The sequence below is a fragment of the Mytilus galloprovincialis genome, chromosome 4 (genome assembly GCF_965363235.1).
Source record: "Mytilus galloprovincialis chromosome 4, xbMytGall1.hap1.1, whole genome shotgun sequence".
NCBI lineage: Eukaryota > Metazoa > Mollusca > Bivalvia > Mytilida > Mytilidae > Mytilus > Mytilus galloprovincialis.
This window is the reverse complement of record NC_134841.1, coordinates 15895024-15917381: the sequence shown is the minus strand read 5'-3', so window position 1 is coordinate 15917381 and position 22358 is coordinate 15895024. Positions and strand designations below refer to the sequence as shown.

General features: G+C 32.4%; 1 protein-coding gene and 1 long non-coding RNA gene across 2 annotated transcripts; both read right to left on the bottom strand.

Annotated features, from left to right (window-relative positions):
* Nucleotides 1-2694: 2694 nt before the first annotated feature.
* Nucleotides 2695-18394, bottom strand: LOC143071464 (uncharacterized). The gene is made up of 4 exons (XM_076245766.1): nucleotides 18280-18394; nucleotides 15951-16146; nucleotides 13331-14595; nucleotides 2695-3690 (listed from the first exon to the last, which is right to left on the bottom strand). The coding sequence occupies exons 2-4, from the start codon at nucleotides 16143-16145 to the stop codon at nucleotides 3258-3260; spliced, it is 1893 nt and encodes a 630-aa protein (XP_076101881.1). The 5' UTR covers nucleotide 16146; nucleotides 18280-18394; the 3' UTR covers nucleotides 2695-3257.
* Nucleotides 4633-6612, bottom strand: LOC143071465 (uncharacterized). Its single transcript, XR_012976907.1, has 2 exons — nucleotides 6181-6612; nucleotides 4633-4889 (listed from the first exon to the last, which is right to left on the bottom strand). It is a non-coding gene; the product is annotated as an uncharacterized LOC143071465 (long non-coding RNA).
* Nucleotides 18395-22358: the final 3964 nt, after the last annotated feature.

Genomic DNA, 22358 nt, shown 5'->3' with positions numbered 1-22358 from the left:
TTTATAATGATGTTTTAATATGATTTTATAGAATAAATTATTTGACTTTGTATTAGTCAAAACTGTGAAGAAAACAATAAGAGGACGAGACATTAACACGAGATAAAAAAAAAAACCAGAACAATTCACTAAAATATAGTTAAGTTATATAAAAGCAATACAATTTCGATAGTTCCTAAGACGGGTTATAAAGTTCTAAGATGTCAAGACTGTTGTAAAAATTAATGAGAATTTATACAGGAAGCTAAAAGAAGCCTGGATCACTATCCAGACACTATGCAAATATATAGGACTATACGGGTTTGGTGGTTTTGTAACTACCCTTTCCTTTTGAACCCAGTTTAGGAAGAAAATTGACAGTGCTCTTTAATCCTCTTGAGCCCATCCTCGGTTTTTAGTGTGGTTTATATTGTTCAATCTTTGGTGTGTTGTGTACTGTTGTTTCTAAGTTTGTGTTCAACTTGTGTGTTTGAGTGTCAATTTGGTGTTTTTCGTCTCTCTTTTCCTAATCCAGCTGGTGTGGTTAAACTCGTTAATAACAATTTTATAGCTGTTTTGTCTATCCGTTCTCTTTTCAAGTGTATAGCTGTTTATATCTATTTATCTTTTTATTGAGGAATTATTACGATTTTGTTAATAACCCGTTGTCAAAAGAAAATTTAGTTTTGTTTTATTTTGTCAATCGACCATTCAATGACATTGCAATCTACCAAGTCAATACAATTTTTGAAAAATCGCACAAAAATTAAAAAAAGACTCACTTGTACCAAAGATGTAATGCCCATATCTATGGGTATTACATCTATGCTTGAACCGTTAATGTAAAAATGATTTGCGATTTTGAATACATGACGTGCTTTTTGGATACATGTCACCTGGTCCGAACCTATGCAAGCGGATAGTACTATCTTGACCCACAACACGCTAACCCTTATCTAGGGTCATGTATCAAAACACGTCTTCCCTTTATTCTGTGACATGCTTTGATTTTCTAATTAATTGCTGGACACATAAATAATATTTTGATGTGTACGGTATCATGTGATTTGTTTGGTATGTTATTATGTGTACATTTATGGTCAATTTAAACCTATTTATAAAGACAGTTTACTTTATCATCAAGTTATTTAAAGAATATCTTGTACATATTACTATTTGTCTTAACTTATAAAATCTGTATTCTTGCCATGTGCTTCTGGAATTGATTTCATGAGGCAACTGAGTAGATTACCGATGTTAGGAACTCCTGAATCCATTTCGAATATACTAGTCAAGCAAAACAAACAAGAACTCCGAACAGAGCGACCCCGGGTTCTCTTGTTCGTTGAGACACAGACACCTATCGGATAACCAATGAGATTGGCGAGCGGATTTTTTTTTTGGCCAAAATGTAGTATATAATGTGATATGTACAAAAATTCAATAAAAATGATAGTCGACCGGTCATTTTCTCAAGCTACAGGTTGTGACAAAAATAGAAAAAAATAATTCATATAGATTCCTTCAGAAATGCACTATTTCGGAGTTATCTCCCCTTAAAATGCTAATTTAAAAACATTAAAAATCAAGCAAAAATAATCTACGCTTGTAAAAATATTAATATTTATTAATTAAAATCTTATGAATTTAATCTGTAAAATGAAAATTCAGATTAGTTATCTACATTCCTCGTCAAATTTTGCTAATTTGATTAAAAATTTAGACCTTAGGTTTTCTGTTATTTACAATCCAAGATGGCGAATTAAAATGCCGACCTTAATATTTAAAAAGTATAGTTCACTGTGGTGTAATTAGATCTATATAAACACTTTTTGAAATATAGGTTAAAAGGTGACAGGACATCATCAATGTATCTGAACGTATTTTTTTTCTTTTGAGAAGGAAAGAAATTTCGGCTTCATATAAAAAACCCAAAGTGAGCCAATAAGAGTGCATTATTAGTATCCAAGGGAACAATCCGTGTGTTTTGTTATATCAAACTCTTGCTCATACTTTCTGGAAACTAACCAGAGACAAATACCTTAAATGGTTGGGTGAAACATAAGCAATTAAACAGAATAACGTTTAGTATGAAACCAGTTGGTTATGCTCATTTTTTTGTAATTTTTTTTCTTGAAAGGAATGCACATTTAGAAACAGTTTTAAAAGAAGGATGATCCCTATTTTTAATAATAAAAAAGAAAAATTGTTTTACATTTAAACTTCTTAGAAATAAAGTCATGTAAACTCAAATTGCATTTGTAAAAAGGAATCATATATATCATATGTTGTCGACAAATATTGGCAAAATTTACTTTACTTTTTTTAACAATGTGTATTGTTGTCCAATGGATACTGCAGTCATGAATGCGAATTACACAAAAAGTTAAATCGGGTCTCTGTCAATCGTTGAGCACTCTATCCCACCGAACCACATCCACTTTATAGAAGTGAGGTCATACAAAAGAGTGTATACCATGTGCATTAATTCAATAATGATGATCGTAGGAGATAATGTCTTTACAGACAATACAAGTTAATTTTGACAGGAAACTAATTCAGCTTTTTGTGTATTACGTAAAAGATCACAAAAATCGTGTAATACAGAGTGTTGTGAACAAACGTCAACACATGTAACAAATCTACAATATACCCACCAATGAATAATATACAAAAAATGTATATGTTTAACTAGACAAACACTGTACATAATAATCGATTTAATGTTTTATTTCAATAGGAATGTAAAAAACACAAAAAACTATGTGCAATCTTATATCATATGTGGTATGAGACATAAGCCCTTTTTTACATACACTAAATGCGTACAAATGAAAACATTACAATATGGAATGTAAATAAAATAAAACCGCTTAAAAAGGTTAAAGAGTAAAATGCATATAAAATAATAATTTTCATATATCTGTTTTTTTTTACTTTACAGCAAATGAAATATGAACTATGATTTTGATCACATATAAATGAACATTCGTTAAAACAACAATAACCTATAAAATGTTGGTATTTGTGAAAAACACGGTTTCAACAAAAGTCACACACACAGTCTTTGATTTCGCTGATATATCACCTTATCATGCACGAGTATAATGCTTGATCGTATAAACATTTCCAGCTATTTTTCATTCTAGTCATTATACAACTCATATTGTATTCTCTCAGTTTCATCAGAATTTTCGTTGTAAGAAACACCAACTGACGTACAATTGTCTGATTTGAGCAACAACAAAACACGTTTGCAATAAATCATTTCAATGTCATTATGCTGGCTCTGGTGGTGGTGGTCTTGTTGGTAATGTAACTTTTGTTGAAGTTGTAGTCGAAGTCCTCAGCGTGGTTGGAGATATTTTCTGTGTTGTTGAAGTGCTGGATATAGTTGTGGTTGGTGATGGTTTATGTGTAGTTGAAGTACTTGACACGGTTGTTGTTGTCCTTGTTGAAGTTGTTTTTATTGGTTCAATAGTGGTTGTTGGTAAAGTTGTCGGTGGGGTTGTAGGTGTTACCACTGTTGTAACTGTTGATGAACCATATGATGGCGTCATATTGATTGTTGTTGCTGCTGACGGCGTCGTCGTTGTTGATGTCGATGATGAAGGTTGTGTAGTTGGCTCTATTGTTGTGGATGGTTGGGTCGTTGACGTCGTTGTTGTATGTTTTGTAGTTGATGTTGAAGGTTGTGTAGTTGACGTCGATGTTGGAACTGGTGTAGTTGATTTTGAAGGGGGTTTAGTCGATGTGGATGTTATAGCTGGTATAGTTGATGTTGATGTTAATGATGGTGTAGTTGGAGGTAGATTTGTTGGTCCAGTTGACATATAACACCAATAATTTGGAACTCTCCATCCAAAATGCGATATTTTAAATCTTACACATCGAAATCCCTTGTACTGCGTTCGCAAATTTGTTAACTTGTATTCCATTCCAAGAGCATCTCGGTTAAAAGTTTGATAATTTTTTGCCTGAAAAAAAAAACCAATACCATAAACACAATTATTTTATTATCAATTAATAAGAATTATTTATCAACATTCCGGTTTATTTATTTCTCTTTAACTCATGTAAAATATTCAAGAAAACACGTTTACTAGTTTTGATATATGTATGCTGGTGTTCGAACTTATTTAGATACATGGGCTATTTCATAACGACAAGTTTTTGTTTTTAATCAGAGTCCTTGTATCCAGAGAGAACCACAGAGTTTTTGAAATATTGTCTTTATCGCTTAATCATTGATTTTGTTCTGAATACATTAAAACATATCAAAATATGTCTATTTTGCTAGTCAGGTGTGAAAAAATGTTATTGATTGATACTTATGTAAACTTAGTCCTTACACTACGTTGAATGTGTGCTGATTGATATTTAGATTTTTTTGTACGATTTGCAGAGTTCTTATTAACTGATTTTACAGTTTGCGTATGTTCGTGTGCTGTGCTCTTAATTTAAACATAAAAAGATGTGGTATGACTGCCAATAAGACAACTTTACACAAGAGACACATTTGTTAACCATTCGTTTGATGTGTTTATGTTTTTGATTTTGCCATTTGAATAGGGACTCATCGTTTTGAATCTTCCTCGGAGTAAGGTAATTTTGTGATTTTACATTTTACAGATGAATCAGTAAAATTACGTACCGTCATATCTAATGTCATCGAATCCAATTTAATAGTTGCCACAAATTCTGTGGGATGATAGGTTTGGTCCAACCTGAAATAACATACTCCTGTCGAATATCTCATAGTAGGCCAAAAGTCATCATCTATGACTGGGTAAACGTCATTAACTTCTTCACTGGAATCGAAATCAAAATCAAACCAATCATCGAAGATAGAATCAGATACAGCAGGTACAATCAAGAAAACCAAAAATATCACGTGCTTTAAATCCATCCTACAAAAATCAATGTAATTTTGTTAAAGAGAAAAAAAAAAAAAAAACACTATCTGTCCTGTAATGCATATTTACAACAGTATACATAAACAATTACTTTTAAAAGTTCTATTTCAATATAATGGACGACGAATATTGATAATCTTAATAATATATAGTGCCATGCCGACATTGCATATCATAGTTATTAATCAGAACTTATACTGAAATGTTGTAACTTACATATTGCTTTAACATCTACATAACCTGCAATGGCTATCCAGATAAATAAAAATCTTAGATTGCACCTGTTACTTATATAAAATATAATGCTCGTGGCATGAATCTGTAATGACCATCTGATAAAAAGGTTATTAGATGGTCAACATACAACTTGACCTCGAGCATTAAGTACCTTATTACTTTCAAACGAAAATGGAAATTAACGGGGTAGATGAAAGACGATATTTTATGTGCTAGTATGACAAACACATACCAAAGAAAATCTTGTGGTCAATTCATGCCAAATACTAACATATAGGTATTCGGAAACAATTGGAGAGTAATTCTAACCAAAGATAACTCAAAACGGGCAAATAAAAAATAAATTAAGTGTTATAATGATATAATTTAAAAAATCAATTAGACCCAAAGAATGCCACTGAACATCGCAGCATCCCTGGACGGTGTGTCGCTTTACAACTCAGTAAAATTTGTAAAGTCTAGACGAATAAATTTTTAACTGATTTTGCTGGGGTAAATAGGATATACAAATAGTTGGATTAATCGTAAAGTAAAAGTGGACATGAATTTTACAAATGCCAAGGAATAAATAATAAAAAAAAATGAAAATTACATTATTATTATTATTATTATTATTATTATTATTATTATTATTATTATTATTATTATCATCAATTATCATTATTATTGTATAGCAATATAATATTTCCCACAGAACGTAACCAAAAGTTAGCGTGCAATAAATTCTAATATTGCACTAGTGCAATAAATCTTCAAAATTCATGACGTCATCAACGTTTAAATCTTAGTTTAAACCAAGTTTTACTTTAAAATATTATATTGCTATACAATAAAAGGGTTATTGCATGAATATTGGGGAATATTGTTCCTCGTAGAACATATATTGCACTCGCAAGCTCGTGCAATATAAAATTCTACTCGGGACAATATTCCCCAATATTCATGCAATAACCCTATATTATTATTATTCAAACGCATCCTTAAGTCACAAAATAACAAATTACTTGAAGAAACAGAAAAATATTTATATGCATTAACCAGCACTTACCGAGCTTCTTACCTCCAGTGTTTCGTGAATTCCTTTTTTGTTGTGTCTGAACTTTTGTAGTAATAGCCTATTCTTCCTCAAATTTATTATGTCAGTTTCTTTTGTTACGCTCCTTTATACGGGTAAATTCCATCACCTCAAATCATTTATCAGTCCAATACACATTGGCCTCTAGGTCTTCCGGATCAGTAAGCTTACATTGTCATATGTAACTCGTATAAATAGAAAGGTAAATAAACTAAGATACCTGGAGAAAGGTGACGTGAATTGCAGACCTACACTTTCCTATTTAAACCAAACCGCGTCATCTTTCATAAAAATTCCGTAATGCATTTAGTCAACGTGACAAATAAATAAATAATATATAAAAACGTAAATAAACTTGTACTGAAAAGCATAGTGTAAAGCGGATATCCCTGACACATACTTTGAGAAAACAAATTCATTAATCCTATTGCGGAAACCTTTTAAAGATGAAGCCTTGCTTACAAATCGGATAGAAGCTACACTTCTTTGTGGAAATTGTCATTTGTAAAAGTAAAGTTTTTTGACAGAATATTTTTTCCTAAAATATGACTCATTAATGGCATAATTAATTAAGACATCTTATGTCAATAGGTTAGCGAACAATGCTACGAACTTTTTTATAATTCGTATATCATTTGTATTTAAAATGTAACGAATAATCGGATTAGTGATCTATTGACTCTAACCACTTAAGGGTCAATAGAATTAATATTATCATGGTATTTATAAAATTATATCATAAAATATATATAGGATCATTACTCAATTGTTTACCCGTGTAAAGAAGGAACGGTGGGGAACAAATAATCAGTTTAGAGGTATTGCAGTTTGTTTTCGTGGTAGGAATTCGTTAACTTATATTATTAGTATGTAGAGTGCCAGTGACCTAATAAGATATATATGGGGTCAGTAAATTCCATACGGAGTGAGAACGGAACACACTATGTAACGAATTTATCTTACCGACAGTCTTAACACAAGATAGATAACTAAAGAATGATCAACATGAACCCAAACAAGAAACGGACTCTCATTGTCTTTTTCTAGATGTGATATTGGACAGAACTTAGTTATATATGTTGGTCTTTTTCCATAAGCTGCTTATAGCAATACATTATTAAATTATCGACAAAGGTGTTATACATGTCAGTATTGTGGCAGTCGGTGCCACTGCTGGTGGAGTTTATATTCCTCGGGGGTATCACCAGCCCAGTAGTTAACACTTTTGTGTTAACATGAATTATCATTGATATGATCAAAATTTGAATTAACTGTTAACAAGACTTTGATTTTTTTAAATGATAAGGCTTTTCTACCTCAGGAATAGATTACCTTAGCTGAATTTGGTAAAGCTTTAAGAAATTTTTGGTTCCCAATGCTCTTTAGCACTTCTGTGTGAACATGAATTATCATAGATACGATCATATTTATAAATTAACTGTTAATAAAAAAAGGCTTTTCTACGTCAGGTATAGATCACCTTAGCTAAATTTGGCTAAGCTTTTATAAATTTTTGGTCCACAATGATCTTCAACTTTGTATTTTATTTGGCCTTTTTATCTTTTTTTATTCGAGCGTCACTGATGAGTCTTTTATAGTCGAAACGCGAGTCTGACGTAAACACAAAATTTCAATCCTGGTATATGTGATGAGTATATTTACAACCACTGGGTCGATGACACTGCTGGTGGAGTTTTTATATCCCGAATTTATTACAAGCCCAGTAGTCAGCACTTCTGTGTTGACATGACTTCTCCTGGCTATAGTTGCTATGGTCATGATTATAAATTAACTGTCATCAAAACAGAAATATTAAGGCTTTTCTACCTCAAAAAGGATTACCTTAACTGAATTTGGCAAAGCTTTTAGGAATATTGGTCCACAATTCTCTTCATCTTCGTTCTTTATTTGGCCTTTTAAATTTATTTTTTCGAATTCGAACGACACTGATGAGTCTTTTGTAGACAAAACACGCATCTGGCGTAAAAAAAAATTCAATCCTGGTATATATGATGAGTTTATTTCACTACTTTGATTTCTAACATTTTTACAATTCAGTTTGTTTCTTAGCATTTAATGGTGTTTTATTTTCATTTGCGTAGAGTTGAAATAATAGTTTTTTTTATGTTCTAATAAAATCATATGATGCTTAACAACCTTGGACTATTCATGAAAATTTCCCATTGCCTATACGGCCGGCTTACTGTAAAGTGGTTTCAAATTATATAACAAATAATACTACTCTTTATCAGCTTTTGTTTCAATTGTACAGATTGTTTGCCTCGGGCATTATTGGAGAGAAATTGGTTGTCGAAATGTGCCCCTGGGGCAGTAGTATTAGTTGGTGGTGTTAAAAACTTTTATACAGCAACCTAATGTTGTAAATTGGACCGTACAAACAAGTAATTAACAAAAATACTGAATTTCAAGGAAAATCAGAAAGTCACTTGTCAAACGGAAAAAGAAAAACTCAAACACATCAATTGAATTGAAACACTTTGGCGGGATGCAAACTACCAAGCAATGCCAAAAGGATATTACATAAAACAGGAAAGATAAACAATTAATGGAGACACATAAAAAAGCAAGTGTTCTATCTTATTCTAGGATAGGCCCAAACGGAACACAAAAAGATAAAAGATATAAATCCCTTTTGATAAGAATTCATATAATAGTTCTTTTTTGATATATGATTTGGTATTTCAACTTGTGATAAAAACAAAACCAAAATGGCATTTAGAAATCAATATTTCCCATAAAGCTGCCTTTTGACGATTTTATTTGTCTCTAAACATAAATCGCACTTAAGATTGGATTCTTTTAACAAAGAAAACCTTTTTACCAAAACATATCAATATTATACATATAGTATGACCATCATTTATATTCTAAGCCCTAAACTGACATGAAAACAAAACCTTTCAAATAAATATATTTTGATTTGATCAAACCTGAAAATTTAAGTTTTGTAATTTTTTATATACAGATTAAACCATTATTACAAAATTATCGATAAAATTTGATACCTTTACGAGGAAATTAGAAACGGAAAGAGGATATGAAGAAATTGCACCACTGTCATGTAAGTACATTTTCTAAATTTAGGATTTATTTTATATGTGGATTGGTTTTGTAAAATAATACAATTACAACCATAAACTTAGAAATCAGCTCACATGACACCAAACTGGAATAAACTCGTCATAGATACCAGTTTGGTGAGTTATGTCTTTATTCGTAGATGTATATGACTACACAGGGCTATAAGCTATAAGAACTGTATTACAAATTCATGAAGAAATGATTTTTAAGATACGTGTAGCTCATTAACCCTTTTTTTTTAGATGTGTTAAACCATTACCCTTTTAATGACATGGATAAATCTAACATTTGCATAAGACAAGACAGTTTTTTTACGCTTCTTATCCAAACTAGGTAGAACAAGAACGTTAATCAGTCAAAACCCCTTTTCGTGAAGCAGATTGCTACACTATATTGAAGGATTGGTCAGAGTGAAATTTGGAATCCGCATAAATGATTCAGAAAAGGATTTTGGAAAGAGGAAAATTTTTGAAAATTGCCACATAATTGATATTCATGTCAACACTGAAGTGCTGACTACTAGGCTGGTAATACCCCTCGGAAACGAAACGTCCACCAGCAGTGGAATCGACCCAGTGGTGTAAATAGTTATCAAAGGTACCAGGATTATAATTCAGCACGCCAGATGCGCGTTTCGTCTACATAAGACTCATCAGTGACGCTCATAAAAAGAAGTTATCAGTATGCTGGAGTTTCTGGCAACATATTTGTTGAACTTTTTCAACGAATTGTCGGCATTCCTATGGGAACGATCTGTGCCGCCTCTCCTTGCCGACCTCTTCTTATTTTCATATGAATCGGGTTCCTTCAAACACTTGTTAAAACAATAACATAAAATAAACTAATTGATATTTAAGAAATTAAGTATCATTTATCTTTTAGGCACTAGCTACGATATAAATAAAAAAAATAAAGTATGATTTTTTTTAGATCAATCATTAATCAAATTTGAATAATGAAATAATAATTTGCTTTTAGCAATCAATTTCCTTTAATTTTGTTGAAATAAGCGATTAAACATAATTTTTGACTGATTCACTTGCAAGTGAAAACGTCATCATCATTCTAACCGGTATTCATGTGAACTTCAAGTTAACCCCTAGCTAGAGATTGACAACGCATGCATTGTACGTGTACTGGTTATTTAAAGAAAAAGAATGTCAACAATGAAAGTGAAACTACGGTAAATCATTTTGATTACTAATTCGATGCACATAAAATCATTCTTATATGGTTAAAAACAATGAGAAACATCTATTTTTAATCTATAAAATAAAATCAAACAGACCTATAAAAATGCAATTGCACGTGTTGGTTTAATCTATTCGTATCTTTATTTTTGTTTACATCGCTTATATGGTCATCTGAGGTCAAATCGATAGTTAATTAGATGGCGTCTGGACTAAAATACACACGAAACGAACCCATATAGTATCTACCCCATGCTCTGTAAACTGTTTATTTTAGACTTTTGATAGTTTTGATAAATGTTTTACATTGTTATAAACCAAATATGAGAATTTGAGTCAAATCGGTTACAATGAATTTGACAGCTAGTGCCCCTTTAAATAACGTTTAACTTAAATGACGTTAGTGCAACCCAGTCCTGTTCATTTATTTTCCCATTCAGATAACGGTATATTGATGATGTTCTTTCCAATAACAATCCGAACTTTTCTGATTGCATTAATATATATCAGAACTAGAAATTAATGAAACATCAGACACGGCTCCCTCAGCCTCATTTTTAGACTTTACCTCGAGTTTGCCATACACGGTCATCTCAGTACCAGGTGTCGGTTTCACAAAAAACTTACGACTAAGATTGATCGTAAGTATACTGATTTGTTCATGACTTAAGACCAATATTATTCGTAAGCCTTGTTGGTGAAATCGACTCCAGAATCTTTGACAAACGAACGATTTTAATTTTCACTTTTCCCCACCTTAGTAGCAATATTCCAACTACACCTGCATATGGGATATACATTTCCAAACTAATTCGGTATTCAAGAGCATGCAGCAACTACTCAGACTTCATAAAACGTCACCAGTGTCTGAGCAGAAAGTTGGTGAACCAGGCTTATGTGAAAGAACTTCTAGACCTATTCCTAAAAAGTTCATCGGTAGTTAGCAATACCTTGTTGCTAAATATTCCGTATCAACTTCACAAATAATACACGATTGTCTTCAATTATAGATTCTGGATACTGAAGTTGGTTATCGTTAACGTGTTATAGTATTCTTATATTTGTCTTAATGAATAATACTTTTACTGTTTAGTCTGTTCTTTGTGGTATCCATTTGGCGTGGCTCTGTACTTATACATCCCGTCATTGTGTTATTGTTCTATGATATTTGTATTCTAGTCTTTCATTTTTGCTTACTAGTATACGGTTTTTTTCTGTATGCTTATGACGTGGCTTTGTGATTATTCATCCCGTCATTATGTTATTGTTCTATGATAATTTCTGTATTCTTATCTTTCAATGTTGCTTATATGCTTTGTCTATATGTTTTTTTTGTGATTCTTTGTTACATATGACATGGCTCTGTACTTGTACATCCCGTCATTGTGTTGTTGTTCTTTTATTTTTGTATTCTTGTCTTTCATTTTTTCTTATATGCTTTTTCCATTGGCCTTTTTGACGTGGCTCTGTACTTTTACATCCCGCCATGTCAGTTGTTGTCCATTCGACTGATGTGTTTAAGCTTTTGATTTTGCCATTTGATTAGGGACTTTCCGTTTTGAATTTTCCTCAGAGTTCGGTATTTTTGTGATTTTACGTTTTTCGAAGATAAACCTAGAATTTTACTATTCGTGTTTTATCTTCGAACACCTATTTGGTTTTACTGAAAATACTTATATTTACTGGTGTGCCTGGTATCTGTAATGCTATTATGTTTTACTAACGTTTTAAAGTAGGGCCTTTCTGGGACATGCTAATTATCGTAAATTTTTTGGCAATAACTTTTGATCAGTATCGAAACCAGCATTGTTTTAATTTTAATTTTCTCGACTCTATTATAGGTGGCACGGTAGTATTTCCTAGGCCATAAGAGATAATGATAGCCTTTTTAGAATTATCACCACTTTCTAACACTGCAAAAAAATCTGCATACACAGTTAACTGGAGTACTTTCATTTTACTATTTAGAAATGAATTTGAATGTGTATCACGACCGTTTCCTTTTTTGCTATTTTTAAAAACCTAAGGCCACCAGTGCTTTTAGGGCTTTTTTTATGCAGTGAATACACAATTTAAAAAAATTCTCAAAAATTCATTTTCATCTGTTTGTAAAATTATTTCATATTTTTTTTTCCACCTGATTCATCCCTCAGTTTGGGAAAGTGTGTTCAGTTGATACTGTATTTTTTGTCCAATAACACTGTTCAGATACATTGACTTAGGTTCACAAAATAGCAACCTAAATTCTGGAATGCAAATACTACCGTGCCACCTATAAGGAGAGTGAATTTTGTTTAGTTATCGTTTACTTGATATCCCACTGTATAAATAAAATTCAAGTATTGACAAAGCGTTTTGTGTTCGTTCGACCAACAAAGCTACAAACAATGTAGTTGCGCTTAGCATGCACAGTTTGAAAATGCATTGTATAATGGATATCATATATTTTATGCTTGCTGGTATAATTCTGTCTTTTGTATACACGCTAAAGCAAGCGCTCTGGGGTTTTTTTTTTATCTGGTCTGCATTTTCTTGAAATAGATTTAATGATGACTTAAATGTTATTATCAAAATAAGATTTTAATTGAAAGACATATCACATATCAAATAAAGCAGACAACAACACGACAACTCTTACATATTCCCTTGTTTTGCATAATTTGATTTTGCTTTTGAACACTATCAAATGTACATTGATATCTTACAAAAAAATGAAGCATAGAGGTTTGTTTTCTGTTCAAACATTGTTGTTTCATCGCGCTGGTTCTGGTGGTGGTTTTCTTGTCGGCAAAGTTGGTGTTGTAGGGTCAGTAGTCGAAGTAATGGTCAATTCGGTTGTTGTGGTAGATTTTGTTGTTGTTGTGGGTTGTGCTGTGGTTGTAGTCTGTGTTGGTGTAGTAGTATTTGTCGGCTCAGTGGTTGTAGTTGTCGGTTCGGTTGTTGTAGTTGTCGGTTCCGTTGTTGAAGTTGTCGGTTCCGTTGTTGTAGTTGTTGTCGGTTCCGTTGTTGTAGTTGTCGGTTCCGTTGTTGTAGTTGTTGTCGGTTCCGTTGTTGTTGTGGTGGTCGTTTCCGTTGTTGTGGTGGTCAGTTCCGTTGTTGTAGTTGTTGTGGGTTCAGTTGTTGTAGTAGTCGGTTTCGTTGTTGTTGTAGTGGTCGGTTCCGTTGTTGTTGTAGTGGTCGGGTCTGTTGTTGTAGTTGTCGGTTTCGTTGTTGTAGTGGTCGGTTCCGTTGTTGTTGTCGGTTCCATTGTTGAAGTGGTCGGTTCCGTTGTTGTCGGTTCTGTTGTTGTAGTTGTTGTCTGCTCAGTTGTTGTAGTAGTCGGTTCCGTTGATGTTGTAGTGGTCTTGTCCGTTGTTGTAGTTGTCGGTTTCGTTGTTGTAGTTGTCTGTTCCGTTGTTGTAGTTGTTTTCGGCTCAGTTGTTGTAGTAGTCGGTTCAGTTGTTTTAGTTGTTGTCGGCTCAGTTGTTGTAGTGGTCGGTTCCGTTGTTGTAGTTTTTGGCTCGGTAATTGTTGTTTGCTCAGAAATAGTGGTCGGTTCCGTTGTTGTAGTTCTGGTTGTCGTCTCTGTGGTAGTTGTCGTAGAAGTCGGTTCCGTTGGTGTAGTTGTTGTCGGATCAGTTGTTGTAGTTGTTGTTGTCGGCTCTGTAGTAGTTGTTGTAGTAGTCGTTGTTGGCTCCGTGGTTGTAGTAGTCGGTTCCGTTGTTGTAGAAGTTGCTGTCGGCTCAGTCGTAGTTGTTGTCGGCTGTGTGGTAGTAGCTGTAGTAGTAGTGGTCGATTTTGTTGTTGTAGTAGTTGTCGATTTGGTAATAGCTGAAGTAGTGGTCGATTTTGTTGTGCTAGGTTTGCTTGTAGTGGTTACCGGTGTAGGTGTGCTGGTTGTTAATTTTGTTGTTGGTTTGGTCGAGGTAGTTGGTACCGGTGTTGTATTTGGATGAGAGTTAAATGGTGTTGCAATACACCACACATGCAGATATCTTCTACCGAAATAACTTGCCGCATATCTTATTATATTATTCCCAGGATGAACATGTTTAATATTTATTAAATTCTGTAGAAATCCTTTATATTCCGTGCCATACTTGAAGTAACCCAATGTCTAGAAAAGAAGAAAATGTACGTTTATTCATGCACTGAAATCCACGGGTACCGATGGTTGGAAATCCCTTTGTCGCATTCAAGATTGACGAAAATTTAGCTGGAGCATTCCCTTTTTAAGGATCGACTCCACTTAGTTATTGAATCAATTTATGATCACAATGATGGAATTTTAACCCCGCCCACCAGCCGTACAACCTTCTAAGACAACAACTGGATTTCTATCGATAACCCCGGTAAAAATGACAAAGGGGTACAGAAATTTTTCTTTTGTTAAAAAAAATACAGATCTTTATATTAAGAATGATAGATATTCTGACGAAACAAAGTATCCCTCTTATGGAAACGGGAACCTTGCATACCATTTATCCAGACCCTTGTTTAAAAGGTTTATAAAATTGGCCTCCAATCAGGGAGTTAATTTCATTGATGAAGGACTGCCAACCATGCACGTAATTACTCTAAATGGCACAACTAATCTGATCTATGTTGCTAGAAGTTATGACATGGTTCTTCGTTTCTTGTGGTGTAAAATACGTTTACCACACATTCGTTTTTGTTTTTATATGTAAAGATACTGGTGGTTTGCATTTACATATAAGACACTTGGGTTGTGTGGTTTGTATTTATATGTACGTGTTGGTCGTGTTTCGTGAATTTGTACATGCATTTAAATTTCTAGTGGTATGTTATTACTTTTAGTTCTCCTGTGACGTATTCGTTGTTCATGTTCGTGAATGTTTGTATGTAATTAATTTTCTGGAGGTATGCTTTTACCTGCAGTTCTTTCGCGACCTATCATTGGTTGTTCGTATTTCGAAAAAATGTACTTTTACTTTTATGATTTATAGATTATCGCTATTTTGTGAATTTTTCCTTTGATGTTTTATTGTGATAATTTTACTTATCATGCTACTCGCTTGAGATGGAAAATTATAGCTAGAAACTAAGGAGGCACGTGGCGTTGCTATTGAAATTGACATGAAATTGACTACGTCGTCATAGGTAAAATAGCGATAATCAGATTATCATTGGTCATCTCAACTCGATTGCTTTTCTCGCTTTCGCCGTATCGGCTCATTCAAGAAAATCAATCTCGTTGAGAGGATCAACGATAATTGTATTTATATGTTATTTTACGGTCTTTGGATTTTGCATGCCAAAATGGAAGTTTAATATATGTATGCATTCTCTGAATTGTATTCATAATGGTTTTCTTCATATGTATCGTAACGTTTTTTTACTGTCCCAAATGTTTGTCCTTATCGTTCATATATAAAAAAAAAATAATCAAGAAAACAAAATCGACTAGTATATAAAATTCGACATGGTTTATATGCTTTTAGTCATACTTACATAGAAGTCTAATACTTGTTTATCCAAGACTACCCGGATTCCCAGTTGACCTGGGCTGTAATATTCATTCGAGGTAAAATGGCATTCTCCTGTTTGGTATTGTAAAGGTAAATCTTCCACAAACTCAATAAACTCTCCGTAAAAACAGTGAACGGTTGGAATAACCAATATCACACTCAATGTCAACCACTTCATTCTTAATAACAAAACAAAATTGTTAATTATTTCTTCTTTCATAATATCCTACTAAATATGTACATATTTTGAATTCATTTTTTAATTCTAAAATCAGCATTGCTGGTCACATACAAATCTTAAATCCTGAAAAATGAAGAAAATATTTTCACTTTCTTTCTAACAAAATCCTGCGAGTCTAGTTTCTTTTCTGATACAAGCTTTTAGTTTATACACTCCATAAAAATCTAGAAAACACTTTCACTTTCTTTCTAACAAAATCTGGCGAGTCTGGTCTCTTTTCTGACATAAGTCTTTAGTTATACTAATGTATTGAAATGGTTTATGTATGAAAGTCATTTCAGTTGTTTCTCATAATTAATATATATTATTATGGACGTGGAAAAAATAGGTGCGTAGACATTTGACTTCATCATAAGTATGTTTTGTTGACTGGCAGCTTGGACTTTTGAGCAATAACAAAACTTAGACGTTCTTTTCATGTAAACATTAAAAATTTTACTAATGAACACGTACTAATTTTAAAATAGCCCCTTTGACACAAAAAATATTTTAATGTACATTGCGACTTTTGAGTGACTTTTATAGTATTTTATTTGACAAACAGGCCATAAAAACTAATTCACATTTTTTTATGGAGATGAAATGAAGACTTTTTCATATACATGTACTTGTAATTGATTTCCAGAAATTGTATACAATCCATGTCGCATTTTAGTACTATCCCGTTTCATGATACCCGTTGGCACTCTAAACAAAGAGCTATTGTTTTTACTTTATCAATACACAGATCAAACCATTTTCTTTATTTTTACCTACGTATTATGTGGGTAACTTGCATCCTTATACTCAATTTAACCAAACTTATTTTATCCATGACCAAATGGAATGTGTAAATCACACGTCGATAAAACATACACTAAATGTAACAAGAAATAAATAGTTTTGAAGCTAAAATAAGTTTCTTATATCTTATTTGGAACAGCTCGTGTAAATGATTTATTCACTTATTTTAACTCGGATTTCAGAAAGTGGATTATAGTCCCATCACTTTTTCAAAATTCACTCAAATTTATACCCTATTTTTAGCTGCTGATAACCCTTTATTATTCAGAAAAGAAATTCGTTGTAAAAATGAAAAAAAAAATCCAACTTTTTCTTCAGTTTGTATTCAGATTATCTTGACGTATTTCAGAAAAAAACGGAAAAAATATCAAATGGGCAATTTTTTTTTTTTTTTTCATCTTTTATGGTCTACATTGAAAATGTACTTTAAAGTGTAAGTTTGGGCTTTTAATTCTAATGTGAACTACATTTTTAATTGTTTGACCTTCCAACTATTTCGATTGAAGAGCCACTGACGAGTCTTTTACATGAAGACAAAACCAGTGTTTTTGGCATACTGAATTATAAGCCTGGCATCCCTGAAGAGTTTTAAGATATCGAACTTCTACATATTTCGGCATTTTTGTCTTTTTAAAAATCATCATATACAACTGGTTTTCGTGTGTTCGATTTCGAAGATAGTAAAAATATGTTTTAGCCTCTAATATTGAAACGTAAATCTATAACAGAAATTACAGGTGCTACTCTTTAAAGCGGCTGGTCCATTTCATCCTAGTCAGATTCATTGGCAATACCGGAACATACTTCTATGTAAGTCCATTAATAAATGCTATGAAGCTGCAATCTATAAAATTCGCTAAAAAAACATGTATTCAGATCATTTTTATCCAAATAAAAATGACACATAGGTGACTGTCATTTCCATTGAACGTGCTTGTTCTTTTTATTCTTGCAAATTGTCATGATATTTGTCTCGTAGACATTGGTTTTAAACTCGGACCCTAGCTCTAAATGAGATATAATGGTAAAAATCCTTGAAAAGTCAAGCCTCTAATGGAAACAGTTTTCGATAGACACGCAACATGGCTAATCTTAACAGATACCAGATGTTGCTTAATTTGCATATTACAGCCAATCTTTTGACCCTATCTCTTATAAATGTCTTCGAACGACATACAACATGTAAAAGTAACTAGGAGGCAAACCGGCGAATATATATATAGAGGTTAAAATTCATATTCATATCACGTGATTTATATTTAAAAGGAAAAATGAAAAATGGTCTTACCTGTGAAATTCTTCACCTATGTTTTAGTTGTTATTTCTTGTTCTTGGTTGACATGGTCATTTATTACACATCTTCTCCTCATCTTCGTTTTCACACCTTTTACAGGTAAACATAACCTGGTTTTGCATTAATCATGATGTAATTACGGTTTATGTGACAGACTCCAGTGTAAATTTGGACACGGTTGTCATTGTCGGTAATACTTCATAGCGTAAGGTGCAAATAATTGATTTATAGCTGGTCAAGAATCTTACATATGTAACAAATTCCGTACCACTAGTCTTCAACTAGTCAAGTTTTTGTATGATGGAATCAAATGAAACGGAAAAGCCTTAAATTAGAAGTATTTCCACCATGTGATCCTTTTGGCCTTTTAAGGAAATCAAGATATTAAATGTGCTACAGTTAGTAAAACTAACTCCAATAGCTTTACAAAAAGGATATTAGTAATCAAATTCTTTTAGGTCAGTTTGTCTTTGTTGACGGTTGTCTTCTCTACTCTTATACTACACTACCATATTATCGTAGAAAACATCCATTTATTTGCTTGGTCTTTTGAATAATCAGGGTATTTCAAAATAACTTAAAACTCACAAAATACTTTGATTTAACAAGCAAAAAATATATTAAAGTTACTAGTTTTTCTATGATGATATTCATATCTGTTTACAGTGATGTGGTATGATTGCCAATGAGACATTTATCCACCAAATGTCATTATGAAGTGATAAGATAATAAGATAAGATAAGAAAACTTTATTTTGATTCGGCATATATAAGTACAAAAAAGCAACACAAGCTCTAAGGAGCTTTTGACCGAATATAAAAACATATAAATAACATAAAAACAGTGCATTTTGACATATAAAACAACCTGTAATACAAAGTTGAAATCTCACTTACATGGCATGCTATAAAAATACGCAACAAAATTCAAATGAAGTAAAAACATGCTTGACCAGAGCAACCAAAAGCACATCCATAATAAACAGCTCAAGAATTATCTGCAAGCAGAACAGCGACATTCCAAACCGTTCCAGGACTGAACAAGACTTTTAAAACGTGAAAAACTGTTTTCAGTCCTGAAATGGTTTGGAAGGCTGTTCCATAAAGTAGCAGCAGCAAATTTGAACGATTTTTTACCGTAACGGGTTGACTTTACCTGTGGAATTTCAAGAATATTTACATACCTGAAAGAATATTTAGATTTTTTGACATTCACCAAATTTTGTAAGCACACAGGAGCTATGTTGTTTATAATTTTAAAAGTTTCTAGAGCCATTGTTCTTATCCGTCTGATCTGCAAGGAGGGTACCTTAGCTTTAAGTAAAAGGTCCTCGTAAGAGCTGGTAAAATCCTCATACACAAAACGGAGTGCTCTTTCCTGCACATTTTCTAGTTTTTTTTAAATTTTTCTCAGTGCAAAAATGCCATGTCAAAGGGCAAAAATTAAAATGACTAAGAATAAAGGTATGAAATATAGTAAGTTTACTAAGTCTATCCAAAACTGAGCCTAAACGTTTTAAAACATTTAATTGCTGTGATGCCTTCCTACAGATTGAGCTGATATGAACATCAAAATTTAGCTGGTAGTCTATTTCAATGCCTAATAATTTTACTGTTTTTTCACAAGTGAGGTTCGAATTTTGAATATGTATAGATGGGTTCTTTTCAAAGGTCTTTTTGCCAACAGCCAAAACTTGAAATTTGTCAGGATTTGCTTGCATTTTATTCACCCTAAACCACTCAATAAGTATTTTTGAATCAGATTCCAAAGTCAAGTATATTTCTTTTGGTAGATTTGTTTCATTACTGTTATGTGAAAGCTCAACTTCAAAAGGAACATATAAAACATCATTTCACCAATACTTTAAACTATACCTAGATATATCTACTATCTGTTCCATGTTAACAATCTAATTTTCTAAATACAAACGAGTAGTATTTTCATTTTAATCATTTCTTGATCGGCATTTTTTTAAGACCCATACAATTTTTTTATTGTAATCATCATATAAAAATTTATGACATTTTTCTTTTCTTAATGACCTTTCTTATAAAGTATATATGTAGGCCTTTAAAGTGCAATGGGGACGCTAAAGTACGATGGTCACGCTAAAGTGCGATGGTCCACGCTAAAGTGCGATGGTCCACGCTAAAGTGCGATGCTTCCATACGCTAAAGTCCGATGGTCCGCTGTAAGAAACGTAGTTTGATTATGACTTTAACAGTCTTTTATACAAACCAAAAATGATTATGCTGGAAGATAGATTAGGAGTATTTGATTAACAATTTTTACATCAAATGTCCATGACTTCCTAGTAATTGATTTAAACTTTACCGTTCTTTCAGTTTGTCGGCCGATTGCAATGTGTATTTTTTTCGAGTGCTGGAAGAAGAACTTGTATTCTACAGTCAACCATTTTACTATGTATACATACAAAACAGTATACGCATACTTATTCTGCTTCTATTTGAAGCTAACGGATACATTAGAATCATTGTTTATTTGGCAGTTTACTTTGTGGTCCCTGTTAAAATGCTGTCGATGTTAATGAAACCTTTACCGTCGGTAAAATTAACACACATGTTTCCATGCGTGAATTATAAATTGTCTGCTAAAACATTAGTTTGTACTGTACATTGTAGGAAAATAAAACATGTATTTGTTCTCGCTACGAAAAAGGAGAAAGCTCGGCGAACATTGCCTTTCTCTCGTCGCATTTGATTTAAAGCTTAAACAAATAAATGTTGCATATTCTGACAATGAACCAATTTTGTATTTATAATTTTTCAATTACGACTGTTAGGGAGGTTGTAACATTAGTGTGAACGGCATAATACACCAAATATATTTAATACGCATCAAATTGTTAAAAAATTATTCTACATGAAATATAATATTTTGCGAAATATATATTACCTTTATAGCAATTATTATTTGGTCAGTTAAATTAGAAACAATCACTTGAGCTTACCGTACTTTAGAGAACAAACAACCATCGCACTTTAGCATGATGCACCATCGTACTTAAGCGTAAACCATCGCACTTTAGCGTGACCAACACACTTTAGAGTACCATCGCACTTTAGAAACCTACACATATTTCTCAGCTGGTTAAGTATACAAGTTTGCATTGAGGTCTTAGATTTCAATAAGTAATGTTATCAACCATAATTTGGTCAAAACCTTTGCTAAATTTTTATCCGATAGAAATTTATTTGAGGAAGAATAATGTTATTTAAGAATTGAAAGCTTCTTTTTGTAACTTCATTGGGGAGTTAAAGCGTTGACCGAAGTACATTTTGTATGAAGCTTGGAAGCACTTCATTCTAAAAATGTGCGCACAGTCAACGCTTTTATAACCCTATGAAGTTACAAAAAGAAGCATTCAATACTTATAATTACATTTTTTTAGCTATGATCATGAAAACACGAATTAATTATTTTTTTTATTTAATTCAACTGTGCACTTTATTGTGGGACCACTTGTTATCATGAATGGAAAGTTTTATTGAGAAATGCAATTGCTTAAGGAATAACATGTGATGTGCAGTTAGCTAATCCGAATAAAGTATCATAATGAAGCATACATCTAATGTAATTATATGTAAGAATGAAATCAAAAAGTGGTATTTTAACCAAAATATTTTTATATTAGTTTATCATGCTGTTGTAATCAATCTTTGCATCTGGTACTTTTTGGTATAAACATCCTTCTGAAACTTAGTTTTTCTATCTAGTTATTTTTCTTCTCAAAATCTTTACAAATATACTGTGGGATTGCACAAGATCATGTCTTGATGTTGCCTTAAGTTGTGGATATAAGTGAAGGATAGCATGATTTCATGTCAGATGATCAATGCTACTTGCTTTCAGTCTTTGATATGGTAAAGTTTATTATTTTTTTGTTTGAACTTGTGTTTTTGTTCCATATTATATCTGTATAATATAGTTGAATGCTTTTTTTCTTTACTGAATTTTATTGAAATCTCAAAAAATAATAAAACAAGATCAATTTTCATGTTCCTGTACAAAATCTGGAAACCTTATACATGTTCTGAAAATTCAGAAATTA

Excerpts from the sequence above, each read along its gene's own strand:
- LOC143071464 (XM_076245766.1), bottom strand. The coding sequence starts at position 16,145 with ATGAAGTGGTTGACATTGAGTGTGATATTGGTTATTCCAACCGTTCAC. Across the intron at positions 14,596-15,950 it reads AACAAGTATTAGACTTCTAT|ACATTGGGTTACTTCAAGTA; the intron begins GTAAGTATGACT and ends CTTCTTTTCTAG. Across the intron at positions 3,691-13,330 it reads AAATCTACCACAACAACCGA|ATCGACGTCAACTACACAAC; the intron begins ATTGACCATTAC and ends ACCAGTTCCAAC.